The sequence below is a fragment of the Olea europaea genome, chromosome 11 (genome assembly GCF_002742605.1).
Source record: "Olea europaea var. sylvestris chromosome 11, O_europaea_v1, whole genome shotgun sequence".
Lineage (NCBI taxonomy): Eukaryota > Viridiplantae > Streptophyta > Magnoliopsida > Lamiales > Oleaceae > Olea > Olea europaea.
Genome location: NC_036247.1, coordinates 10736602 through 10764531, shown reverse-complemented (window position 1 = coordinate 10764531; position 27930 = coordinate 10736602). Strand labels below are relative to the sequence as shown.

The following is a 27930-nucleotide window of genomic DNA, read 5'->3' as shown; positions in this document are numbered from 1 at the left end:
AAGTTGAGGGTCACGTGAAATGTATGGTTAAAATAATTATTGGCTTTGACCTCAACTTTTTAGCAATTTCGTAAGCTTCCCCAAACTAACATTAAATTGGAAAGAGAATCTAATTCTCTTTTTTGCAAATTAATCTAATATAAACTACAGCCTCTAGATTTCTAGATACTTTACTTTTGCCAACACATTCATGATAGAACATGCATATAAATCGTTTCAACATAACTCATAAAAAAGCAATATATTTGTTGTCGCAATGGTTTAGCTACCCAATTCTATCTCAAAATAGAAATTTTGGTTCTATATAATCAATGAAATGCAGGAACTTCAAAATTTAGCCCTTTTTTTTAGTGTAAATAACAAGTAATTCCCTGAAATTCTGAAGAAATGGAGATGGGCTGATTGTTAATTTGCTGACTCTTCTGGTCATTCACACTGAAGCAGCCAGTGGTGAAAACAGCTGTAAAAGTAAAGGTGGATCCAATCTGTGGCGAGCTTACAAACCCAATTTCACCTTTCATTAGATGGACCAAACATTTGCTTATGCTTAGCCCAATACCTGTGCCACCATGTGTTCTTGTGATCGAGGGCCCAACTTGCATGAAGGGGATGAATACACGTGATTGAGCTTCAAATGGGATACCTTGACCCCTCGTGATTTTCCAGAAAATAGTGATAAAACATCATCCAGAATTGCCCTCAAATCAAAGCAAACTGCCTCCAGCTCAAGTTTACCAGATTCAATCTTTGCTTGGTCCAAAACCTCATTCATGAGTGAAACTAAAGCTTTACCACTGTCTCGTGCAGTTCTGACATACTCTTGTTGAGTTTCATCAAGATCGGTATCCAAAAGCATTCGCAGCATCCCTGAAATAAACAAATGATGTCATCTCTTCAGGTTTACTTTCATCAACACAAGAAATCAGAGATACTGAAATACATTACCAGCAAAAGAAAGAATTTATGTACTCACCAAGAACGCCGTTCATTGGGGTTCTGATTTCATGGGAAACCGTAGCAAGAAACTGCAGTCATATGGAATTTTTTTTAGATGCATTTGCACATACACGTTTAATATAAATTTAACTGATTAAGTAATTAAAGCAAGAACCTGCGACTTTGCAACATCAGCAGCCTCGGCACGTTTCTTAAGCTCCATCATCTGATGATAACCATCCTCAACTTTGGCTATTCGATTCATTGTGGCGTGGAATATTTGCCCTATGAGCAACGCAATTACAAGGATGCCAATAGATGTTGTTATTGCTATCCATGGCCATGGCAGTTTTTGTTTGAATCTGTATTAACAAAATATGATTTTTAGCATTTAATTATGAGCAATGGAATCATGATATAGGCATAGTTTATCAGTGGGAACATACGAATATGAAAATCGAGAATCCAGAATTCCGTCTATTTACTAGATATTTAAAAGTGAGGATTTTTAAGAACAGAATCTTTTATGAATTTAATCCATGTCTCACACTTATCTTGATGCCTGAAAGCTAATTAATGTATAAGAAATTCAGTCTCCTTGTCCTGTTATCTAGCTAGATATGGCAAAGCTCAGAAGAAAAAGCTCAAAGACAAGACAGTTCTGATCACCTGCAATGCATTTCATGCCTTCTGAAAGGATCTCCAAAGTTAAGAGCACTGATATGAGGCTGCCCATCAGTCGACATATTTGAACCATACATGCTGATAGGATCGGAGATATTAGTCGTATCATACACATTCACAAGGATAGTTTGTTTGCTGGCAAGCTGTTGAAGTAATTTCTCTATGAGTGATTCAATGTCGAAAACTCCACCAAAATACCTATGAAGAAATAGAAACATGAAAAAAGTCTTTTGATCAACCTCCATATCTCATTAACCATGTTTTGACAAATTTAAGTTGACATAATTATGTTTTATCTCTTCTTTTTTCTAACTTTGTTTTATCTCTGTTTACGAAAATAAGAATTTTAGAAGTCACTAACGGATTTGTTTGTTTAGGAAGGGAAATCATTTTTCAGCAATGAACGTCTAACATAGAAAAGGGGGGAAAAAAAATAAAAATTTCTCTTCATAAAATAATCATATATTTACTTCTAATCTTGGCTGCTTGAGCATAATCTACACACAATCTGAAGTGAGATGACATACCCGGCAGTTGCTTGGATCCTTTCCATTGGAGATACATTAGGGGGGAGATCTCTTTTATAGACAGCAAAAGTCAATATTACTCCAAGGCGGTTTGTTTTGAGTAACGGAAAAGGAGCAGTGAGGACACCTTTTCCTAATTCTCTTGCACGTAATACATTCTCACGATCTTCCTGTCAACACAAAGATTTATAATAATAAAGTCTTCTATCTTTTTATTCCCTAGCTCTCCTTTCAACTTCAAACGTAAAGTAACATATAAAATGTAAACAATGAACATCATCGGAGTATACAGAATGTTAGCTATATTTAAACGCCTCAATATACCTTTCCTGAGAGCACATCAACAGAAATTACATGTGCAACAGTATCTTGGGCAAAAATCACGGGGGCATATTCCTCCTGAACCGGTGATGGCTCAAGGCCTGCTGGATCATACTCATCTTCATGAACTGGGGTTTGGTCGACATCATCCATTCGCTTAATGGTCCAGCCTTGTTCATTTTCAAATTGCTCTCTTTCAGAATGTCGAACCCTTACAGCATATGCCACCCCACTTGTGAGGGGCCTTTCAAAAGCTGTTCTTTCTGTGTACCTCGCGAAAGTATTCTGCAAGATTTTGAAGTTTAAATTTTTGTGGATAGGATACTAGAGAGTAGAAGGAAAAGCACATGAATATAGCTCCTAAAGCTAAAAAAATGTAAGGAGTTCTAGTGTTTGTTTGGTAGGGATTTTGATAATTGATTTTTTGATCGTTAGAGATAAGGTGGGTTGTGCCTGTGAAAGAAGAATTCAAAATGACGGCTGAAATAATAAAATAATAGTAAAAAAATTGATTTTAATTGGCTTAAAATCTGTACCAAATAAGCACCTATACTTATTATTGACAAGAATCTCACAAGACCTTTTCCTTTGACCAAATTTATCGATGTGCTAGAAACAGAAAACCAAGAAGCAAATTAACAGTCCGATTAACAGAAAATAGATAGCTTTGAAATGATTATAAACAAGGATTAAAGCCCTGGGATAAACCAATTCACAAAGAACTGCTCAATTCATGTGAAGAACTAACAGTCTCCGCCTTCCATAAAGAAATGAAACTTAAATATTAAGGTTGTGTTGGGTGCATCATATTAGACCTTATAAAAAATCACAATAGATGGTAATACGTGAATGGAGTTATGGTGGCTTAAGAAGGATAGAATTTTTTATCTTTTAGTTAAAAAAATGATCATGCATAAGAGTAATCTTATCCCATTTAAAACTATCTCCATCTAGTGCGTTATACTATAAGGTTGAAAGTGCAGATGGCATTTTTTTCTTTTTTTTACTGTAATATTAAACAATATTCCACCTTAATCCACCATTAGACCATCCTAATTTTATACTGAATTTTCTATTCGGTCTAATATGGTGCACCAAAATTCAGCTTAAAGATGGTGAGTTTTACCTGATCAATGGCAGAAGGGTTCTTGCCGTGGTGGAAGGTTGAAATCAAAACAGACATAGCCTGTATATGATTCATACTAACATTAAATTGATCTTGCAACATCCTAGCCCTCTCATCACACATACTCGCAAGTGTCTCTTTCCTCTTCTCGTAAGCCTGCGAATTCATGTACCAGAACACCCAAACTGATGCCGCGATCCAGAACCCTATCCATGCCCATAAAAGCTTCCTCCACCAATTTTTCCTAACTTTTCTCGACCCAATGTACTGGGAATAATGATGGTGGAACTTATAACCACTCTCCGAAATCAAATCCCACAATTTCATAAATATCCGTCCTCCATCATCAAGCCAACCGGTCTTGGTAGTCATGATAACACCATTACTCAACGAATTCAGAGAAATCAGAGACAAAAACCAGCAACGTGACATAAAGCTGATACCCACCTTAAAGCCAAATCCAATTACATGGATAAACTCACGTAACCAAGAAATTAACCTCTAAAAATAACCTCAAACAATACCAAATTGAAAACACTTTCTGAATTCCAGCTATGCTCGTATGAATCTAAAGATATTAAGTGAAATTCAGAATGCTATTTCATGTGAATCTACGACCTCCCAACCCTCCAGTTAGAAAATTATATCTTATCCACCAAATTGCTTCAAATTTGTATGATAAAGACCAAGAATTGAGGGAAAGAACATCTTGAACACCCACATCAGAGGAAGAATTTCCCAAGATTCCAGCTTTTTTCAATTTCCAAACAGCTCCTTTAAAACATTCAGATAACGACCAAAAATCCAGATGGAGAAATAGATAGAAACAAACTAAGCAAATATTATTTTAAGAATAGCAATCAAATCAAAACACCCGACAAAGAACCTGACAGCACAATCTTGCATTCAAAGGGTCTTCATGAAATCTTGAAATCAAACTAATCAAGCATGTGGGTGTTTGAGGTTTTGAGTTTGACTCAATTTCAAGCCTGTTTGAGTTTAAAATAAGTAGATTATGGGTGCAATAAGCAGTAATAATGTAGAGAGAATGAGAAAAACTAGAAGAAAAAATCAGACTTTTGATTCATATGGACGCTATTGAACAAGAATCTGCAAAAGCAAGATTAGGGAATATGGTTGTAGAAATGTCTGCTAGCACAGCTCCATTATCTATATCCCAATTCATCCGCTTCAAAACAATCCAAGAAAATGAAAAAATAATGTTAAAATGTTAAAATATTTTAATACAGTAATTATTGCAAGAATAAAATATAAACAATAATTTAATTAAGGGCAGATAAGGTATATTTCCACTGAAATCGCTGCTTTTGCCAACTATCTTTTGTGTTCACATTCCTATCTATTCAGTAATCAACCGAACAACTCGTACATACACGCCAAGTCGTTAACTCTAATGTTCTTTGTACGCATGTAATGTATCTGCTTTGAATTGACGTAATTACCCTTGCATGCAGATAAAATATGTGATGTCAGATTTTACTTCTCATCAAATCTCGTGGGATGAAAATATGTGTCGACGGGATAATAAATTAGAAATGGGAGGATAAAAGGAGAAAGTGAAAAATGAAAAGTGGGGTGGGAATGAGGCCCCAATGATAGGTAGGCTCCAGGTGTTATTATGTTTTGCATCCTTAAATATGGAATTTTCACTAATTGAGTAGTTTCTCTACTTCTGTTACAAAGGGTGGGGTTGGTTTTCATTTTCATTTTCAAAACGATTTTTAGTTTTCCCCGAAAACGGTCCGTTTTTCACGTTTTAAGTGTTTTTGACATTTATAACTGAAAACGCTAAAAAATCGTTTTACGTTTTCAATTATAAATTTTAACTCATTTTCGAAAATGCGTTTTCGAAAACGACGGACCAAATGCGTTTTCTGCGTTTTCGAAAACGGAAAACGAAAAATGGGCCGAAAACGGCAAACCAACCGCGGCCTAATTTATTCATGGTGGAACTAGGATTTTTTTTTAGTGTGGACGATATTAATAAAGGTAGAAAAGTAAAAACAAAATATTTCCTCCAACTCCAAAGAACCAATCTAAAAGGTCAAAGAAGAATAGGCTCTGTACGAAGTAAGAGGGTGCATAGATACAGAAGAATAGGCTCTGCAGATAAATATTTTACATATAAAAGAGTGAAAAAAAGAGAGAAAACCATGTTACTCTTCTTTCCTCTTAACTCAAAAATTATGTCTAGTGGACGTTACCGAATGAAGTACTAAATGATACAGCACTCTCCTTAGGGACCAATGAACTAGGATAACAAACTATTATTGAGCTCATTATACTTGTTAATATCAAAATTGTGAATCTTCATTAGACGTTTTTGCTTCGCAATAAATTGGTTCTGGAAGAATCCTTCAAATGAAGGCTCCCGGGATGTCCTCAAGAAGAAACCATAGCTAGCCAATGTGGCTAGGGGTGGCTGGTGGCCCAAAGCTAAGTTATTGAGCCTAAATTGGGTCTGTCCCTGAATTTATTCTTTAACTTTTTTTTTAATATTAGCCATTCCTAAACTTTCGAAAATATAGCAAAATTCATTTTTCGTCCGTTTTGACTATTTAAAATAAATAAATAAAAAAATATAATTTACCATCATCTTAAAATATACAAAAAAGAAAGCAACTAAATGAAAAAAAAATGATAAAAAAAAAAAAAAAAAAGTTACACAATTGCAGCAAGAGTCCCAAATCATTTTTAAAATTTCAAATATATCATTTTCTGCAACAAAACTCTCTCGTCTTTGATATGCCTGAAGGTGCTTGAGAACCACTATGAGTGCATTAGAGATTGGAGGTTCCATCCCCCAAGCTATGTTTTTGCATCGTGGGGAGTATGGATTAGAAACAAATTAAGGTTTCTATGTGACACTGTAGAAAGTCAATTTCTAAGTTCAACCAAATATGTTACGAATTTGTTGTTTTATAAATTTGCTTCACTGGTAAGATCATGGTTCGACTTCGATTGTAGTAAGCTAGTATTGAGATTAATTTCTAAACAAGTAGATTCTCCATCCATAATTTTATTTAATGATAGTATTTTATTATTATCATCTAGCGTTCAAAGGCTTGATTTTTAACGCGTGTTATCAATCATTATATCCCTCTCAAATCTTAAATTAGTGATTAGTATTCCCTACATTACTTCCTTGAACATCTTAATGTCAAATCCCGATAACGGTAAATATCTTAAGTGTTGTTCCTCCGTTTAGCCATTTCCTTTCTTTAGTCTCGATAAGATTTGAGTTCTTGCTTGATTTCATTTTTTTAGTAATTCAGAAAAATATATTATAAAGTGTAAAAAATAATGTAAATTTACTCATTTCACTTTTATGCTTTCTCAGATAAAAATATTGATTCTTAAGTGTACGCTTTCTAATTAATGTAATGAACATATAAATTATTCTAATGATTATTTTAATTTTGAAATTGAAATAAAATTCAGTTTTGTAGATAGAATAGAGAATTCGACCAACTACATTTTAATCGAAATTGAATCGAAGAAGCTAGTGACTAGTCGAAAGTATTTCAATAAAAATCGAAATTACACGAGCATGTGTTTCAAACAATATGTACAATTTCATTAGAGATGTTCAAAATAGACTCGTAAATGAATTTATTCACTTATTAGCAAAATATTAATTCTCTAAAAAAAAAATTATAATTCCAAAAACAAAACCATTTAAACGAGGTTAATCACAGCGATGGCATTGTTATGATTCAAAGACTAAATCAAGTGCATAATTGTAATTTAACGTCATGAAGTGATTAGTCCATACTGCACTGCACCCACTTCCAAGTTTTATCTCTTTGGTTGTGTTCTGGGCCGTGAAAGTGACGGCCCAGCGTCAGCAGACCGGTTACTTTGAGGCGGGCCAATGAGATTGTGTAACGTGTAATGACATAATTGGGTTTCCTTGGAGAGCAATCATAGAGCATCTCAATGCCACGTGGCCTAATGGGGTCGTTTTACACGTTTAAAAGGGGTTATAGTGCTTCACGGTCTATCAACTACAATGATTTATGCAAGTTGAAGAAAAATGGATAATTGCAGTTGAGACTTCAAACTTTTCAAACAGTGACAGATTTTTATCTAACCTTTTAAATGTTGCAACTGTCATTTCAAATCTTTCAAATAATAACAACTGAGACCCCAATGGAGGGTCTCCATCCAATATGTCGTTAGTTGACCCAAAACTTAATTTTGACCACATTTTACTCCAATTTAAAATGGTAAAATGGTAATTTAATATTTTTCCCATAGAATAATTAAAAACTTAAATCAAAAACAAAAGAAGAAAAAAATAAAATGAAAAACTATTTTCTTCACCCCCACTCACTGCCAACCCTTGACTCGATCCTCGCTCAGTTTCACCTCAAAAGGCTGTAGAGCAAGCACTCAAAATCACAGTGTAAACCCTCGTCTGGAACCCCTAAGAAGAAGACTGTACATCTTGGAATGGATACAATCAACCGCGATCTGGAACCCATAAAAAGCACGCACCTCCAAGTTTTGAACTTTTCCATGAACCTCCCGCGAGGTTATCCAAAATAATGTCGTCTGAGGCGACGAAAAAATGTAAAAACATGCTTAATCTAATGCTTCTCATCCTTGGTCAATTTTTCCAATTACTGTATATCCGGGGACAAATCAACTTCTTTTCCGCCGTCCAAAACGAGGCTTCTGCCTTCTTGTACGTATTCCAAATTTGGGGATATTGAATTGGGAACCTGCAGAATCAATTGGGTTTGGGGCGAGGATGGGTTCTTCCGAAATTGAAGGCATTGATGAAATTTAAATCTGAAAGCTGAGCTTGAGGGATTGGGGGTGGGAGTGAAGAAAATAGTTTTTCCTTTTTTTTTAAGTTTTTAATTATTTTGTTGGAAACATATTAAATTACTATTTTACCCTTTTAAAATTAAGTAAAATTTGGTCAAAATTAATTTTTTTGGGTCAGCTAACGACAGATTGGATGGAAACCATCCATTGGGGTCTCATCTGTTACGATTTGAAAGGTTTGGGTGATTGTTGCAACATTTAAAAGGTTAGTGAAAAGTTTGCCACTATTTGAAAAGTTTGGGGTCTCAGCTGAAATTATCCCAAGATAGAAAAAAAATAATAAAAAATAATAGTTTTCATCTCTAGCAGATAAATGCTTTTACATTTAGACGGAGAAGCCTCGAGCAAATTGGGACTATGGAAATGTTTTCATCCTTAAGTACAAGTGTAGTATTGTGTTCATCTCAAAAAATATTTGTGTTTAAAGCATTTTTCACTCGTTTATGAGATCAATGTCAAAGGAAATAATTGTTGCACTTTGAAAGACATAATTCATGTCAGGACTAGTATTATTGAAAAAGTACTACAAATCATCTCATCGAATTGAAATTGTCAATTAAAATTTATCCATATGTTTAGCTTTTTACTGTAATTTTTGCACCTTTTGACTTTTCAAATACGCTGCTAAGATTATCCATTTGGTCGTTGGAGCAAACATTAAGATGTAAACACAGTATTTATTCACCGCAATCGACCATTCCCTTTTTTATCGACCCTTTTCCTTCTTCTTCTTTCATTTTTTGGTTAGGTTTTTTATGATTTTCTAAATAAATCTTCGTAATGTTCATAAGAATTGGGGTGTTAAATTTGAGTTCAGAGGATTATGAGAGTTTTTGTGAGGTTTTATAATCTCTAATTTTAATATGTATAGCGGATGACTACTTTATATGATGCATCCATTTTGTGTGATTATTGACTAGAATCATTTATTTGGGATCTTAAAAAGTATGAAAGTGATTTCCATTTCAAATAAATGTAATAAATATACAAGAGAATGAGTTGTTTCTTCGTAATTTATTGAACTAACTTCGATTACCTATTGTAACATAGTAGTTAAAACAAGAAGGTTCGAAAAGAGAGGATAAATAAATAAAGAAATTTGGAAGGCAAATTCTAATCGATTAAACAAAGAACAAGTCCATATAAGCTGTCAAGCAACAATTTTTAAAGAGTCGATGTCCCCACGAAGACGTACCAAAAAATTAAAATAATAAAAGAAACACAATACCAATATTGCAATTTTCAAAGTTCAAACCTTAAATAGAATTTTATTGCTTCAAATTAATGGGACAGATAAATTCCACCTAATCTCTCCAACACAAAAACGAAGAGTTCACACACACGAACGTACGCACAAAAATTTTTAAGTGTTAAATTAATATTTTATTAAAGTTCTAGGATTTAAATAAGATTTTTAATAGATTTTAATAATATATGTGATTGTGGATCATATATTATGTATGATTCAAAATAAAAAGGACGAGTTTTAAAAATTTGGAGTTAAACGGAAGCTAAATTTTTTAATTGTATCGCCTTTAACGTGTCCAATATTTTAATTACTTCGCGCTTAAAATATTCTTGAAAAATTGTGACGAGTAGATGACATCTAGATGAAGAAGAAATGCACAAACTCCAAAACTTGGAAGTACAATTGTAAGAGTTTTTTTTTTTTTTTTCCTTTTCTAGATAATATTTTAATTTTTTGTCTTTTTGTGCTCAATTATATATATTTGCCGCCAAGATTTCACCATCCAAAAAACATGTCGTTGTGGACCGTGGGATGAAATTAGGGGTATCAACGAATCGAGTTGAGTCAATTCAGGTTTGGTTTTTTTTTTTTTTTTTTTTTTTGAATTGAGCCGAGCAAAAGCTCAACTAAAAAATCGAGGCTTGGGCCGTATCAAGTTGAATCGGCTCGATTTTTTTCCCCTTCATAGTTGTTTGTTTGAGTAAGTTGCCTTAATCAACAGAAATGCAGCAGATTTGTTGTATATTATTTTTTTTTACTGTCTTTTATATATATATATAACCCGCCGGCTTGACCCACACAAGGCTGGCTTGAGCCGATTCCTCGAAATGGGGCTCAGCTCGATCCTTGGCTATATGCCTCCGAGCCACGAGTCAAGTCGGTTCAGACTTTTCTCGAGCCGAACCATGAACTGTCCAAACTGATGAACCAAATTTACATCTCTAGATGAAATTAGAGGAAGGTTAAATGGTAAATCTTAAAACCAATTTTAAATGGAAGAAATTATGAGAAATAAAAAGTTGTTCACCACTCTGATTAAAGTAATGTTTGTTAGTTATGAGAACATTTTAATGGGGTGGGGTATTGTACATACATGTATATGTACATCCATTAATTAACATATGTGATAGCTATTCATCCATGTGATTGATAGTTGGAGCTTGCCAACTTTGTTAATAAATTAGTAGGGTTTGGTGTTCCACAAACTTTAAACTCGATTTTATTCGGTACACATTGTCCTATAATCAATTCTTATAATTGTTAGTATGGGTTAAATTTGAACCAAATTGGTCCTATCCCCATGTCAAGTGGCCTCGATTGGTATAAAGTATTATCAAGGTATATGGTTCGATTCAACCCTTCAAGATTTATTATACTAGTTTTGTTTTAATTTTTTATAAGAATAGTCGTCACATCACAAATTGACTTAGAGCATGTTTAGTAGGGATTAAAAGATAATTAAAATCAATTTTTTTTACCATTATTTCACTATTTCAGCTGTCATTTTTGAATTTTTCTCTTACGGATAGGACTCACTTTGTGTCTAACGATCAAAAAATCAATTAACAAAATTTCTACCAAACAAGCACTTATCTATAAAAAGTTTGCAATACAAGAATAATTCCACACGTGGAGGAAATTATTGACATGAATGATATAGGTACTGCGTTGGCAGTATCTGTATGGTGCATTTTCTATTTTTGTTGTGTCAAAAATCAATGAAAATTTGTCAAATATTTTCCTGTGAGAATTTTGCCTCTCAATCCTTTCTTTTTTTCTTTTGTTGTAATTGTAGCAAAATTGGCCATTCAATGAACCCATGTTTAGAGCCCCCGTTGAAATTATAATTCATTTTTTTCTATCTTCTTATCAACCATACATTTTTTAATAAAATAATATTACACATAACTGTTGGAATAATTCTAACGTTGACTTCCTATTTGATTGTAAATTTTACAGGTTAGATGTATGGCTCATAATAATATTGTGATTAAGCTCAAATATATTAATTGATCAATTGGATCATTTTACACGTTACAAGTTATATTTTATATGATCTGGTAATTTTAAGTGTATGGACCGAAAATATATGTAGATTCTAATTAGAGTTTGTGTCATAATGGAACGACTCAATAATTTCCTATATAAAGGCTATGTCCATTCTCTTCTCCATATAGTTTTATTAGCTTGTCCCATTGACGGTTAATACTTTGTTAGGAGTAAGGATGAAAAGATCTAGTTACTATTATTCACATCCACAATGTCTTCCGCATGTATGAATTCGATTTATCAAATTATTATTACGTGATTCTTGTTTATTAGCATGATTATCTTTTAATTCAACACTAACTCCAAAAAAATTTCATTTTTTATAAACCACTTATTTTTCAAAAAATTACCATTCCAAAATGCATTTTTCTCAACTAAATATTGAATGAGTGGCATTTGCTCCAATCAATCATAAATAATTATTTTTTCCAATCAAACTCAAAGGGAAATGGGGTCTGTACTTTCATCCAATTTTGAATGATTGAAAGAGTCAATCCTATCACTTTCTTCTGAACGTGTTTGCAACTATGAATTGGCCAGGCTAGTCACAACGTGCATGCCGGCGAATTTTTTTATTATTCATTTTTTCTTCGTTGCCTTTTGGTTTGGTTTAATTTTAGAAAGAATTCACGATTTCAATTATTATAATTTTATTTTATGCGAGAACTCCATTTTCGCTTTTGCGATGTACAAGTTTGTGAAAAATAATAATAATAATAATAAATCATTATAATAAATCTATGTTTTAAATTTTAATTGAGTCAATTTTAGATTTTTACCCTTGTCTTAAGGTAATGAAATCTGATAACGGAATTTTGGATTTTTATGTATTTTAATTTAAAAAACATGAAATTCATTTACACTTTTTTTTAATTGAATTTTTTAGATGTAGTTGAGATATCAAGATTTGAAGATTAAGCCTATGTTTGGCAATTAGTTTATGAATTTAATCGAAGTCAAATGTCAATTTAAATTACACATTCATAAACATTACTCATTTATTATTTACACATTTCGAGAAATTTATTATTATTCTTCTTTATAAATGTATTATAGTTTTTCTTTTTTAAATGGAGGCATAAATGAAAATGAGAAGAATTAGTTAATTTTAATGAACACGTCATCAAATTTGGTACATCGTTAATTTGTTACATCATGTGACGAAGCTTAAATGAAGTATTTTAATTGTTATTAAATTAAATTTAACCAACTCAATTGTTGCAAATTGAAGTTCAATGACTTAATTCTAGCTGAGTGACATAAGGATGTTAACGAGTTGAGTCGAGTTGGCTCGCAAGTCGAAATTCAAAGTTCGGACTCACCTCAAGTAAAATCAAACGGGTTCTTTTAGCCCGAGCCAAGCAAAAACTTGGCCTAAAAAACAAGGCTCGGCCCTTAGCAAGCCGAGCCTGAGCCAAGCCTCGAGTCAAGCCGACTCAGGCTTTTTTCGAGCTAAGTCATGGGCAGCCCGAGCCCACGAGTTCAATTAACATCCCTAGTCAGCGACCACAAGTGCAATTAAATATGTTTGCATAGAGCCCTCAGAGGCACATCCAAGTTGGCAAAGGAAGGACAGTGCGGGGCTCGCAACTCCAGCGTGGAGAGTTCGATTCCTGGTTGGAGCAGCTGAGTGTTGTAATAACCAGAGGAAGGGTTGTAGCAGCTTGGTGATGTAATAACCATGGAGAAGGCTCCCTTGAGGCCAGTAGTATAAAGGCTGTTCGAACCCTGGTCAACTTGGGCCACATCCCGCGATTTACCTCCCTGAGCTGCTGAGGGGCCGAAAGTTCAGAGACGAGGATATAGTCTGGCGTAAGCTGGGACACCTCATTAAAAAAAAAAAATATATATATATATATANTTCTTTCTTGATTAGGTATGATGTGTTCTTATTTTTAGATTATGGTTTTATTATTATTTTTTCTAATTTTAGTTTAATTTCAAGAGATTAAAAATATCATTTTTACCCATATAAAACAAAATTTTATACATTTTTCAATAAACTTATTCTTTATAATATTATTATTTTTACATATTTTCGAGTTTTTCAAAGAATTTCAATTTCGTTTCGGATCAACAACTTAATTGCTACCCTCAAAACTAATAATTTTCTGGTCTGAAAAATACAAATAAAGTATTAATTTTATTTTCCCAACAATTTTCATATAGAAAATATCAGCCAAAAAATAAACAGAGAAATTGAGAGATCCGTCTTCATTGTCTCGCCAGAGCTAAATCACCTGTAAATTCTTTTGCTGTTTGTTCCAATCGTTATCCGCACTTGATCTCTCTGCAAACATGGTAATAGTACGATATTTCTCTATTATATTTACTTATTGGCCTTTTTCCGTCATTTGAAATTTTTTTTTTTTTATTTTGATTTGTATTTGGTTTTTATTACATTTCTTTTCTAAAATATGCCTTTTAATGGTTTAATTTAGAATTGTTCACTCGTCGTTATGCTTATAAATTTGCTAACTTAACCTCAATATACATAATTTAGCGCCAAATACCAATAATTACGACGTAGAAAGAACAAATTTTAATTATACTTTATCTGAGACGACGTTGTAGGAAATTAGGAATCACGATTGAAATGGTGAAAGAAATGGATAATGGCTAATACAATTAACAACATTTTGATTACTACACTGGGAAGCATCAAATCTTTGATGTATTGCATCACCGGGAAGCAAAAATCTTTAGTTTTTATTCCTTTAACTCTCAGAAATATTTTGAAATGAAATGATGGTTGTTTCTTTGTTGCTGGTCAATTCTTATTTTAATTCAGTTTATGAAAAGATGATAGGAGGTTTGCAAAGTATATATAGATATACTTAGAAAGGGAAAAAGAAACAAAGAAAAAATATATAGCAAAAGTTTTGCTGTTGGAGATTGCAGCCTCCCTTGGGGTTCAGTTAGGATGATAGATAAGGAAATGAATCACATATCCATATCTACATCTCTTTGAATTTAAAGTTGTATTTCAGCTAAGTCTAACCCCCATACTTGTTTGGAATCAATCCTCCAATTTCACTCAACTTATCAAAGCCATTTCTAAGGTTAAAGAACAATTATTCAAATTCTTTTTTATTATAAAAACTATGCTAATTGTCTACTTACATTGACTTGCTTTGCAGACGCACAATCACCAACTTTTTTTTAGGGAACCTGTGATTATTATCCGTGTAAAGCTAAGCCTTATTCACAACAAAGTTTAGGATGGGCTAAATGAATTTTTTGCCATTCTATTTGGTTTATCACAACTAGATTCTTCGCAGCTCCCACAGGCCATAGAGTGCTTCTAAATATTAAGATATATAATTTCTACAAGTCAAACTGGAAAATGCTTTTGCTATAAAGACTTTATCCACTTGTCTTTATAGCAAAAGCATTTTCTCTTCAGTACACATAAACAGTTAGGGTCTTCTCTTCAGTACACATAAATAGCTGTGTGGCACTTGTTAATTTATTGATATACTTTAGCACGCCATGCAACAGTTTGGGAAACTCACATATTATCATTAATATTTATCTGGTATTTAGACAACTTCTCGGAGGCTTGCTGATAGGAAGGTGGAGAGGTTTCAGAAAAACATTACCAAGCGCGGGGCTATCCCTGAAACTGGCACCAAGAAGGGAAACAAATATCCTGTTGGTCCTATCTTGATTGGGTTCTTCATTTTTGTCGTCATTGGATCATGTAAGATTTTCTTTTCTCCTTCGTTATAGCTCTCTCGATTATTAATATCCATCTCATTTCCTTGCTTCGATTTTATTGGTCTTTTTTGCTTCTGCTGATGTCATATCCCCTAATACTGACCATTCTTGGGAACTAGATTTTAGTAACTATGATATATTTCTGTTTATGTGTACTGAAGAGAAGACCCTAACAGAAAAAATCAAGTTCCTGAACTAAACTATACGCTTTGAAGAGTATTTTGAAAAATTGTTTCTAAAATTCTTTGTAGTTATTGATGGGAATCGGAGTTTCTTTGGTACATTTCCAAGAGGGTTGTCTGGACCAACAACTTAATAAATATTAATTATTATAAATTTTTATGTTCTTGCTTAATTAAAAACTGCCTTGTGGTCTAAATAGTATCATGAAAATTGGCAAGTACCTGGTCACCGAACCAGCAATTGTGAAACTTAAAATAAGTTGCAGATCATCCAACTTAAAATAAGTAGCCATCCATTTTTTAGCTTTTTGATAAAGGAGGACAATCTGATTGAAGCATGCAACATATTAGTTGTGCTATATATGTGTACTTTTCCAATCGGTTATAGGTTATACTTGTATTTGGTGTGTTGTACTACTGTTCAGTGCTTAAAGTAAATGAGTGATGTGCTGTTGAACGGCCTATTTCTGCTTTGCTATTTTCTGCATTGTTTCCATAGTTCTCCAAATTTCAAGTTGGCTAATGCTCCCTTCTACCCTTTGTCTGTCTCTTCTTCCAGCCTTATTCCAAATAATCAGGACTGCAACAAGTGGAGGCATGGCTTAACTAATAATCATGATCTTTGATACAGATGATAGCGGATTGTTATTGTATTTTTTGGGTTAGTAGCATCAATATTGAAACGCTAGGGAACCTTCATTAGTTCAGAGTTTAATCTTCGAAAACTCATTAAATATTAATAAGAATATCCTATTCTATTCCAGTTTTTGTTTTTCTTATCTTTATTATGTTATCAGATGACTTGCTGTGTATCTTAAATGGATTTACTGCATGTCATCGCAAGAATCGTTTCACTTCAATATGCCCGTTTTCATTGATTAGATGAAGTTATATGATTGAATCGAGCTCATTAGCACATCTGTTGGATAGTTCTAATCTGGATTAGAACTGTGTTTTTTATTCAATATGCCCCCTGCATCGATTAGATAAACTTCAACGCCTCTAATCTGGATGAGAAGTGTGTATTTTGTTCCTGATCATGCTTGGGTACCAATTAAGAATGTTCGCAGGCACGTTAAGTTTCAAAAGCTCGATTAAACTGCGCGTCGATTCAAAGGTTGCTTTTAATCTCAAAATGCCCATCATCCTGAATGAACCCCAGACATAAATCGGTTAAAACACTCAATGATATACACAAGAAAAAGGTTAATTAAAAACTTAATAAGCATTAAAATTGTCTAGATTTATTAATTTAGCAACTGTGTCTACAACATAGAAGGTAAGGATTGATAATATGATTTACAAGGGACAATCCTATGTATGCAAACTAAACCAAAGCTGTCAAACAAGGATGAAATGCAGTGCCATTTACAGGCCAAGGCCTCTTTCTCCCATATGATGGTATTCTTCGAGGTGGCTTAAACCATTCCTTGCTAGATAAATCATATGTTATCAGACGATACTTATGTCTTGATCTAAGCGATATCATAACCCAACCTTTGTTAGCCAGGAAATCTAATTCGACCGACTTCCCGTAAAACTCCAAGCACCATAGGGTTGGCATTCTGTCAACCAGCATCCATAAGAAAGTCATCTGCTGCAGCTCCCATATGCAGATGCACGTCGAAGCACTATTGTTCACAAGCCCCACAAGCATGAGTTTCCCTCCACGTTCGGCTAGTGTGTGATCACTCAGATGCGGATGAGCTGGGATTAAGATTTGTTTCCAGACCCCGGTGGTCATATTATAGTACACGATGCCATCAGGGTCTGAATGCATGAAGTAAAGCATTCCATCAATAGACACGACCTGAGACTTGAAATTCAGGTCGAGTGGGCACTTGATATTCGAGGGCAATCTCCCTGATCGACCCCAAGAGTTCTTTGTGGAGTCGTAAATTTCATACTCACCATCACAACTTACGCAAAGGATCTTATATCCAGCATTTGGAGTGCTCTCATTCATTGTCATCCCAATGGCCCCAAAATCAACCGACCTAGGTGGCAACTCTTTGAAGGAGGCCGTAACAAGGTTGCAGACGTAGGCAGTAATAAATTCACTGTCAAGAAAACAGACTAGACCCCCTGCAGATGCCACTGGCTCCACGAGCAACTCTGTTGGAAGGGCAGGTACTGGTGGGCAGTACCATTTCTTCGACAGTGGATCATATATGGCTCCATCATTAGCGTTTCCATGGATTGTGACGTAAATCCAAGGTTGGGTTTGCTTAACTTGAGCACACTGTTGGGAGAAACTCTGTGAAGTAAGCAGTGAATTCCAATCCTGGCAAACTGAACGAAAACGAAAAAAGGTGGTTATGGGAAGTCTTGCTATCACAGTTTCGTAAAGGTCTCCTGGAAATTCTCTCCATAGACAGGGTTCCATAATTTCAGTCGAGCTTGTTGTTGCGGTCACTTTTCCTCGAGCCTTCTCCTTTCGAGCTTTCTTTGCGAGTGGAGGTTCACCACTTCCCAACATTTTGAGATTTTCAGATCCACAAACAGTCATCCTGCAGAGCAATTTTCACAAGTAATACAATTTAATATGATGGAATTGGAGGAAACATTATAAACTGTACAATTACAAAACATCGGCAGCAAGTTCATTAAATTTAAAACTCAATATTCAAAAGGAAATCAATGAACACTTCAGCAAGGAGACGTGATATCCAGGATGAGATGCATATCGGTGTTCATGTAACCGATTAATTACATAAAACTCATTTAAAGAAAGAGGAGAGAATTGGCAACTGAAACTCTAGATTTATTACATATAATTACTCTACAATCATGTCTTGATAGCTCAAACATGCATAAACTCACACAGAGTAGATAAATTCATCTATTTCCATCTCTCTCCTCACACAATCTATCATCCGATCTGGTGTGATACTTTAAAAAAACTAGGCAAAATTCAATGATGTGATTGAACAGCTAAAAGTAAGCTACTTGGACACGTGGTCGGCGTGGCATCTAAATATGAGACACGCATCCTGCTTGCATGTGCATTTAGCGGTAATGCAATTAGCAATTAGAGTAAGTGACGCAGCAGAAATATTATACGGAAGATGAACAATCACAAATTGAGAAAATTTTCGAGGAAGATTTTATTGAATTCAAGAACTACTGCCTCTAAGGGCTTACAACTGATTAAATAGAAGAAAAACCTAGGAAAATTCGGAAAATAAAATAAAATAAAATAAGATATTTTTTTTTCAAAAATGGAAAATATGAGATAATTACTAAGATGGAAGATACTTATCTTCAGAATCATCCTCCAACAAACGGAATCTAAATCCGAATTTCATGGTAAGAGATATTGCAAAAATGAAAATTACCATAAATAGCAAAAAAGATTAAACGAGGGCCTAAACGATGAATTTTGCCCGAAATTGGCCTTGCATCAGGGCCAAAGGCGCTGAGTTTTATTCCTTGGCTAGGCTCCAATCAAATTAGACTAGCGATTTGCTAAAAATGAGTAAACCCTAAGTCATCATAAAATCATTTGCCCTTTTTGCCAACTTTTGCCTTGTGATGTTCCCATTTTGCCATAAACTCTAATCCCTTATGCACTTCATCAGTAAGCTAACGTTACGATGCTCCAAAGAAGTTTTTACATAAATATGGCATGGTAAAATTATTAGATTAATGCAATTTTTGAGAAAGAATATGCATTATAATTGAAATAAAATTATACAAGAGAAAAGGTATCTTGTTACTTTATTAGCAAATCATGGTTATAATTGTTGTTTGTGACTTTTATCAAACATGGAAAAGTCATAGTGTGATTGTGAAAATTGGGGGAAATCACATTACAATTATTATTGGATAAATTGTGCCATTGGTTCCCAACATTCGAGCAAGGTAGCAATCTTGCACCTGTCCAATTTTTCGTTTCAAACATGTCATCAACCTTTCATTAATTAGCAAAGTTCATCTCTTCACGGCTTCTGTGAGATTTTACCATTAAGTCATAAGGGTTGCGCACGTTTCTTTTAACTTTTAAGTGAAGAGCAAAATGGTTGAGTTGTCAGCTCATATTCCTATGCCACATGGCACTTTATCATTGGACTGTTTCAAACCACCTCCCGCCACCTAGAATTTTGGCATTGCTTCTAGCATTGTGCTTGTGGCAAAGTAGTTTAACCCAAAGAAATATAGATCCAAAATCTTAGGTGGCGGGAGATGACTTGATGGAAAAGATGATTGTATTTTAAATAGTTGAATGATAGAGTGTAATGCAAACATAATGTCAATTATCCCGGCACTGTAGCATGGTTGAGATAATTATGATAGGAACATCCCATTAACAACTTTAATTTGGAAAGTTCAACAATCTACCAAATGCAAAATCACATATCCAAACAGATCCATAATCTGGAAAACCAAAATTCACAGTATGCTTGCATAGTGTTTTCCACCATTTGGGCACTGATCAAATATGCTAAACAAGCAATAAAAAGAAATAATAAATCCATTAAATGCAAATATACACCACTCATAATTCCAGGAGACAATAATTGCTTCTTTAATTTAATTTTGGGATGACATTACCTGAAGCATGACAATTCACGCCGCACACTGAACCGGATCCGAATCACACTTTTCCCTACTTCGCGACATAAATTCGACAGAGCGAAACTTTTCTCAATGGCGGAAAAGTTGTTTGAATATGAAGATTCGCTAACAAATACAAAATCAGCTAATTATAGAGGGAAGGTGTAATACACGAATGGGGAATTTTATGTAAAAAGATCTTTTAGATTTATTTCTATTCAATCTCTCTCTAATTTGGCAATCCTTAAATGCTAACTATTTTTCTCTATCCAATTACCGAAACAGCTACTTTTATAAAAAAAAAAAAAAAAAAAAACAATCTTTTTGGACATTCATAAAGTGGAACAAAAAATTGAAGAAAAATACAAAAAACAAGATATCAGCCACAAAAATGAAGAAGAAGAAATTTGAAAAAAGAAAAAAGAAAAAGAAAGAGAGAGATAAGCCATAGACTTGAAAGTGGCGCTGAGGTTTGGGTAGAAACAGTGGAAAGTAATTCTTTCCACCCATCATCGTCATCCCAATGCAGTCTCGCTCAAACTAATAGACATTATTATTACTAATTAATTTATTAAAATGTTGATTTTTTATTTTTTTTCAATTGCAAATATTTATTTTACTCGATTAATCAATTGAATGTACTATCGAACCAAAAATATGTTTACCGTGACAATAATAAATAAGTTGGACAACATTAGAACTTATTACAGAATCAAGAGATTCCTCACCACATGTTGAACCAACTGTTAGTCACAACATCTACAAGAAAAATTGTATTATTTCTATCTTATGATTTTTATTTGTGATAGTTTTTATGAAAAATATTTGGTTAGAAAACAGAAAAATTGTGGAGAAAAATAGAAAATAAAATATTTTATTGAAAATTTTATAGTTAAAAGAAAGTGAAGAGAAGTGAGAGTCAAAAATCACTTTCACACAAGGGCTTAAAACACAAGTCCCAAATTATTATAACAATTAGCTTCGTTCAATCAAACAATTAGATTACACGTAAATTCCTTACTGGAAAAAGATAGTGAAATTAGAGATAAAATCTTAACATAATAAGGCCCCATTTGGTAGTCATTTTTTTTTAAAATGCATTTTTCTCTATTAAAATAATATTACAAGTAAATCAAGAACTTTTCCTTATTTCGCAACCACACATTTCACATCAATTTACTATTGTAAAATACATTTTTACATACAAATGCATATCAAACACCCCCTAATTTAACATCCTTCAATTGCATGCATGGATCTACGTACTTCGACTCAAAATGATTGAGACATCAATGGGTCAACATGGCTCGGTACAAATTGATTAAGACGTGATAAAGATCTTATTGCCTTGTTTGTGTAAATCAATTTTTGAGAAAAGAAATATGTTTTGAAATAGCAATTTTTTTAAGAATGTGGAGTTAAAAAAAAAAAAAAAGGCTTTGAATTTACGTATAATATTATTTCAATTAAGAATCCGTGATTGAAAAGAAGCGAGAAAGATACATTTTAAATAAAATTAAACACAAATAGGAGCTTAATGTGCCGAGTTCATCGACATAACATCTGAAAAACCACTCCATATATTTATTATTCAACGCTTAGACTCAAATCGATTAAAAATCATTGATTTAGCGGTACACGGTGCATCCAGACACACTGAACCTTTCGATCCAATGTTCACACGAAAGGCGAAATCAACAAAACCCATTGTTCATCCGGCCTTGAAAATTACTATCTTTACTCGTGCTTTCGTTTTGGACTTGAAAATTACTATGCTTTACTCGTGCTTTCGTTTCGGACTTGAACTTCATAAGGCAAATCAATTTGACCGAAACTGGCTCATAAAAGAAAACGCTAATTATAAAAAGATAAATTTCCACCCTTTCGGAAGAATTGGATTTCTTGCGTTCTATCTCAAAGAAATTCTGTCAATAGTGTGAATTTGGACCAAGTTCAAGTTAGTACATAAGAAGTTATAAATAGGAAAGCCTAGTACAAATCTTACCCGACTACGGTAATTATTCGGCATTTGGTATTTCTATATTACTTAATAAGCCTTTATCATGCTGGATTCTCACGTTCAACGTCGTGACGTGCACTTCTGTTTACCTTCCCACGTTTCGAGGGGACGAGACTTTCGTCCAGTATCACAGCAAGCTTTACCGAGTCCAAATGCAGGTCTGCAATTTCCCTCCGGGCCACAGGCACACCTACAATATTTACCAAGTTCGAACCAGATCTCCACTCCGCAATATTCATATCAGCCCAGGAGCACCAAGGCCATCCCAAGCCGCATAATTTCAAAGATGATCTCAAATAACATTGAAGCCATCTCACCTTGGATCAGAGACACGAGACACGAGACAACTCAACAGGCTGCCTAATATCCTAATTTTAGGAGTTGGCCAAGCTTTTTCTAAGGGCTATCATTTTATAAACGAACCATTTCACCCTGACTGACAAGCCTGCTTTAGATCTTAGACTTCAAAGATCAGTTCCACTATTCTAGAACAGAGGCTCTCCAAGAAAAGCACAGACAATAAAACGAAATCGATGACCAAAAGAATATAGCTCGAAATGCATGTGTATGTTAACAAGTCTAAAATTGACGAGATACCCAAGTATAGAATCCTAGATAACAGCAACCATAATCAATCTAAAAATCTAGCCAGAACAAGCTGGCGGACACAAAGGTGCAACTTTATAATGACAGGATAATATAAAATTAGAGTTAATACAACAACGGACAGGAATTGTTAGAACTAAGAAGGCAGAGTAACTCGACAATTGCTGCGACAGGAAGATGACACAACTGACTTTCAGACACCCGACTGAGCAATGCTGGACGACAACTCTGGACCTTCTCAGACATGCCTAGTACTCACTGGAACATTAGACAATTGTGATTAATAAATGCACAACGCTAAAAATAAAAGTAGAAAGTGAACAGGTAAACACTGCAAGATCTATTGATAAAGGAGAAAGGAAAACGAATAGTATCAACAGTAACAGTTTCCATTAAAAGTAACTCCTTACATACAAAATGCCAAGTCAAACACTTACTGAATTTATTGCACCTACACAGAAGAAAAAAGGACATGTACAATTTCAAGTAACAGAGGCTCATACCGAGTTCACATATCTCACAACTGACCTGATCATTTGCATCAGCTGCTTCTGGAGAAGTGTTATTTATCTCAGAAGGTTTTTCTGCACCACAGTTCTGTCTGTTACACTTAGTTCTGAAAGGGTAGTTTAAATTGCCGCATTCCTCACACTTCCAGCTCCCTTCTGGCATGTCTGGTTCTAAAACACAACGTTGTAAGGAAAAAATATTTGCCATTTTTTCATAGATGGGAAAACTATATTTGTGATTTTAGACTTACTTGTATTCCTGCCCAATCTGGCAACCTGCTATAAAGGTAAAAGAAATATACTATATGAGTCCCAGAATGGGCAAACTTAGAGAAAAACAAGAACATTGACTCAATTCTAAATATTAACCGAAAAAATGTGCTAGAATCATTAGATACATATTCTATTTAATAAGTTACATCTGATGTCAGCATTTATAACTTTCAGGTAGAAAATCAAGAAGCCATTGATCAAACCTGGGACCCAGGCTTAGGAGTATTGCACTTTCTCATGTTGCAAACTGTTCTGAATGAAAAATTGACATTTCCACATTTGGGACATGCCCAGTCATTATCACGCGTTCCATCTAAAAGAGCATTAAGAGAAAGCTCTAGTTCATACAATTGGATGAATTATAGTTCAGAGATGAGAACTTCGAATACAATTAAAGGATATCACATACCTCCACCTTTCTTTTGAGAGTTATCTTCGGGGAAAAATCCAGGTCTTGGACCCTGCAAAAAGTTGGACCACTTAATAGTCAAGGAAACCACCACCAACATATTCATTTGTCAAGGAATAATGCAATTCCTAATTGACATGAAGAAACAATGACAGATTTTCTGAGAAAGAAATAGATAGTGGAGTGAAGAGCACAATCAACTAATATTCCACAATTCGCAATCACATTGGGGGATTATTAAAAAACACGACAAGTATAGATTCCTACCCCATGCATAAAAATATCGGACACATGCAAGAATGGTGCTATTCTGTAAATCTCTTAATATATTATATTAAGTAGAGAAAAGGGTAGGAAAAAGGAAACCTTATATGGCACTTACCATGGCAGAGCCCATAGACAAGCCAAAGCCATATCGATCCATTAAGGGAGTCATGCCGTACATCCCACCTATGAGGTGTAAAATAAGATGAATAATGAAGCAACAATATAAAAATAAATACTTGAAGGGCCTAAGAAAAGGTTCCAGTTCAAATACTTTGAAAGTTATTACCATTTCATTGCATATGATGCAATGTAATGGTAATCAAAATGGTCTGAACAAGGCTTAGTTTGATTCATTGATGTTTCAATAATTTGTACGGGCCAAAAAGTGAAATAGAAAACACAAAGTATGACTGTGCTGATGCTGTTGATGTACAAATCTAAACCAACATAAGAGAAGGGACATACCATTTCCCATCAATGATCCACTTGAATAAGGAGCTGGACCAGAAAAATGCAGCGGCCTATATGGATTGCCTCCAGAGATACGGTTACCATAGTTGTAGGGATAAGCAGAGCCCCCAGAAAATGGAACATCGTATGGTGGAATAGATGTTCCATTAAAAAGAGAGGAACCATACGGTGGTACGCCCATATATATTGAGGAGGGTGCACCAGATCCTAGATAGGGTGCTGCCGATGAGTAGCCCTGAGGTGCTTGCATTGGCTTGGCAGCAGATTTCTAGAAAATAGAAGTGATGTTAGTTAATAGATCTTAATAGAAATTTCACAGAAGTAGGATCTTGATGATAGCAAATAAAAAGAACAAATGTATCAACTTGATGATAATTTGTCTACTAGAATTGCCTCGTGTGCATATAGAGACACAGTGAAGCCATTTTACACAAGTACTATTTAGAAAATAGGATGATAAACATTATGACTAGCAGAAGGATGCAATATTTCACAATGCACCTTGAAACCCTTTTTCTCTTTTTATCTCACCGGGGAGGAGGGCATGAAAAACCACCACATCGAGAGAGAGAGAGAGAGAGAGAGAGAGAGAGAGATAAATTTTATCCACAACTCTTGAAACAAGAAACATACTATCAAATTGACGATATCTAGTTTTAATGCATGCACAAAGACCAAAGTTTTCAGAAATGAAGGCACTAACTTTTCATCATGCAAATTCTTGCAATTTGATATTAAAGATGTTGAGTTCTTACAGGGTTGTGATCAGCTGGTCTAGGCTGAGTACAATTACGCATATTACAGGTTGTCCTAAATGAGAAATTGACATTGCCACAACTAGGGCAGGTCCAGTCATCCTCTCTGCGACCACCTACAAACACAAAAAACTCAATAAATAGGAAGAACCAAAAAAGTAACAAAGAAGCTAAACAATCCACGGTCATTCGAGGTCTGAACTAGTTGTGGGAATTGTAAACCAAAACAAGAAGATTCCTAATCCAAGTTCAAGTGGGTTTTATAACATAGTCATACTTGAAACATCAGCATTCTGTACTTGCCCATCATATGAATCGCTCATATAAAAACAGTGTCAAACCAAATAAATAACATATGAAAAACAGCAACAGAATTTTGGTAATGCCAGACAGCTCAATAAAGTAGGAGTAAAACAAATAACCATATATTCAAGTCATTCATTGCTCCTTTTTTCCTTTTTAACATGGAAAAGACACCTTCAGCATATGAGATACCCAAAAAGAGAATAAAGAGTTTTATGTTTTCCTTTAAAAAAGGATCATCACTTCAAAAATTGTGATTTAATTGTGAAAGGTTCAAATTGTTAGGTTTTTGACTGTCATCAGTCTTCAATCATAGCTTCAACCCAAGGGAACACTGTTGGAGCTTCTCCATTCCACACCCACAGTCGCCCTTCACTTCCACCTGGCTCCGATGCTACTCATTTCCACATACAGTTTTAGCTATTGGTCAGTGGCGCTCCTCTCCAATTCAGTTTTTCTTATTCCTTTTTTTGTCGTTTCAACTTTCTCATTTGAAATGCATATGACAAGTTGGAGGTATTCCGCAGCAGAAAAACCAAAAAAGAGAGAAACATGCAGCAACTTGGCATGTTGGCGAAGCTGATTCAAGCCATTTTCCTGCGTCAGTGTTTCCTACTTCCAAAGACGTGCTAATAAAATGGCATATACGACATGTTACAAATATGCATACTTTCAAAATTTCCCAGACGTATCAAAGTGTGTCGACCACTTGTCACATTCATTCCGTGGAAAAATATAACGTTCGCGCAACAAAGTCTATAATATGTTATAAATACAAAGACTTCAAACCTATGAATATATAATCAACACACTAAGCACTTTGAAAATATGCACAGTACATTTGAAAGCTGCAATAGAAACGTGAAGAGATCGACGTGAGCTGCAAACAATTTCCTTTGATGTGTTGTGCATTTATAGCAGAGTTCCAAATTCGTCTAAGCAGCCTTTGAGTCATAAGATATTCTATAATGGACTTTGAAATATCCAAAATATATAATTTATCTTTCAAATAAGAACCGGAAACTATCATGTGTAATCATTTCCATTCCACACACAAATGAATGCATAAAAATACACTAAAAAATCATGACTACTATTTTGCCACTTGTTAAATCCAAAAGGTATATACACAAAGATATATATGACCGTACAAAATTATGATTAATTGAGGAGACAACAGGCATACCATCAGTACGGGCACGTTTAGCTGCTGAAGAATTTCTGCTATCAACCTGTAAACAAACAAACGCCTCAGATTCTTCGCGTATATCTCAATCGAAATTAAAGAGAGAGAGAGAGAGATCTGAATTAATGAAAACAAATTCACGCAATAAAAGCAAGAAATGGTTTGGTAATGAAACCGATTAATTAAAAAAACCCTAATTCACATTCAACAATACACAGTAAAATGCAAAATTGGTAAATTAAATTCTGTATGAAGCGTAAAAGGAGAATTGCCTGCGACATAGTGTGATGAATTCTGAAATTAGAGATACAAAAAGGAGAGTAGTATGGGAAAATTCTTCGCTTTGTGACGGGCGACTGAGGCGAACAGCGAAGAATGAAAGGGGGCCGATTTCTGAATAGAAGAATTGAAGTGGTTTTCTCGTTTTATTTCCCTTTCGAGTCTATCGGCCACTGGCTAGGGACTAATTATGAGAGGCCCAAGCCCGGCATTATGAAAGGATTGAGACCCAAATAATTTTTCTAAAGTTTCTCATTCCGATGAACTGACTCAAATAACATAAAAGTCCGCAATCCTTTTTTTCTTTTTTTTTCAGCGCAAGTTTTGAATTCGTTGGCAACAGTTCTTTTTTTTTGTTTTATCACCAGAGTAAAGTACGAAGTATTGTCCCAAGTTCTAGTCAGACATTAGATTCGACTATTTAAAGAATCACTTTTTATGATTCGAGTAGATTCATATTGAGAAAGTATTAATTTACTCGACAATAAACAGGAAAAAAAATGTTATCATAATCATCATCATTATTATTATTTCTACTCTTTAAAATTTTTTAAAAGAAGTTTTACAGTACTTTAATTTTCTTGATTTTTCTATACGGTTTAGAAATCTCTTGCATTTGATCGAGTATTTTTGTAACATCTCAA

The 27930-nt window shown here is 34.3% G+C and overlaps 4 protein-coding genes across 11 annotated transcripts; 1 reads left to right on the top strand and 3 right to left on the bottom strand.

Moving 5' to 3' along the window:
• Nucleotides 1–405: 405 nt before the first annotated feature.
• Nucleotides 406–4909, bottom strand: LOC111403355 (histidine kinase 3-like). The gene is made up of 7 exons (XM_023031833.1): nt 3595–4909; nt 2472–2753; nt 2148–2317; nt 1606–1818; nt 1112–1298; nt 974–1025; nt 406–867 (listed from the first exon to the last, which is right to left on the bottom strand). The coding sequence occupies exons 1-7, from the start codon at nt 4024–4026 to the stop codon at nt 548–550; spliced, it is 1656 nt and encodes a 551-aa protein (XP_022887601.1). The 5' UTR covers nt 4027–4909; the 3' UTR covers nt 406–547.
• An 8974-nt stretch (nt 4910–13883) lies between these two features.
• LOC111403354 (stress-associated endoplasmic reticulum protein 2-like) lies at nt 13884–16414 on the top strand. The gene is made up of 3 exons (XM_023031832.1): nt 13884–14050; nt 15296–15452; nt 16211–16414. The coding sequence occupies exons 1-3, from the start codon at nt 14048–14050 to the stop codon at nt 16255–16257; spliced, it is 207 nt and encodes a 68-aa protein (XP_022887600.1). The 5' UTR covers nt 13884–14047; the 3' UTR covers nt 16258–16414.
• Nucleotides 16415–16861: 447 nt separating this feature from the next.
• On the bottom strand, nt 16862–20528 carry LOC111403353 (F-box only protein 6-like). The gene is made up of 2 exons (XM_023031831.1): nt 20206–20528; nt 16862–18161 (listed from the first exon to the last, which is right to left on the bottom strand). Exon 2 carries the CDS (start codon nt 18158–18160, stop codon nt 16979–16981), a length of 1182 nt encoding a protein of 393 aa, XP_022887599.1. The 5' UTR covers nt 18161; nt 20206–20528; the 3' UTR covers nt 16862–16978.
• A 1562-nt stretch (nt 20529–22090) lies between these two features.
• Nucleotides 22091–27428, bottom strand: LOC111403352 (ranBP2-type zinc finger protein At1g67325-like). Of its 8 annotated transcripts, XM_023031828.1 has the most exons (11): nt 27280–27422; nt 27008–27053; nt 25519–25634; nt 24758–25031; nt 24408–24475; nt 24026–24077; nt 23820–23929; nt 23595–23622; nt 23363–23514; nt 23272–23285; nt 22091–23092 (listed from the first exon to the last, which is right to left on the bottom strand). In XM_023031828.1, the coding sequence occupies exons 1-10, from the start codon at nt 27286–27288 to the stop codon at nt 23277–23279; spliced, it is 864 nt and encodes a 287-aa protein (XP_022887596.1). In that variant the 5' UTR covers nt 27289–27422; the 3' UTR covers nt 22091–23092; nt 23272–23276. The 8 variants fall into 8 exon arrangements, with proteins under 8 accessions (XP_022887596.1, XP_022887595.1, XP_022887594.1 ...); XM_023031827.1 differs by having other exon boundaries at nt 23272–23514; XM_023031829.1 differs by lacking the exon at nt 23272–23285 and having other exon boundaries at nt 22763–23092.
• Nucleotides 27429–27930: the final 502 nt, after the last annotated feature.

What these genes read in the sequence shown, in the direction of transcription:
- LOC111403355 (XM_023031833.1), bottom strand. Translation starts at nt 4,026, where the DNA reads ATGTCACGTTGCTGGTTTTTGTCTCTGATTTCTCTGAATTCGTTGAGT. An exon ending in AGGATCCAAGCAACTGCCGG is followed by an intron (nt 1,819 to 2,147) that starts GTATGTCATCTC and finishes ATTTCTTCATAG; the next exon opens with GTATTTTGGTGGAGTTTTCG. An exon ending in CCCAATGAACGGCGTTCTTG is followed by an intron (nt 868 to 973) that starts GTGAGTACATAA and finishes TGTTTATTTCAG; the next exon opens with GGATGCTGCGAATGCTTTTG.
- LOC111403354 (XM_023031832.1), top strand. An exon ending in TTTTGTCGTCATTGGATCAT is followed by an intron (nt 15,453 to 16,210) that starts GTAAGATTTTCT and finishes CTCTTCTTCCAG; the next exon opens with CCTTATTCCAAATAATCAGG.
- LOC111403353 (XM_023031831.1), bottom strand. Translation starts at nt 18,160, where the DNA reads ATGACTGTTTGTGGATCTGAAAATCTCAAAATGTTGGGAAGTGGTGAA.
- LOC111403352 (XM_023031823.1), bottom strand. An exon ending in TGTCTATGGGCTCTGCCATG is followed by an intron (nt 24,078 to 24,407) that starts GTAAGTGCCATA and finishes AACTTTTTGCAG; the next exon opens with GGTCCAAGACCTGGATTTTT. An exon ending in CTCTCAAAAGAAAGGTGGAG is followed by an intron (nt 23,930 to 24,025) that starts GTATGTGATATC and finishes ATGCTCTTTTAG; the next exon opens with ATGGAACGCGTGATAATGAC.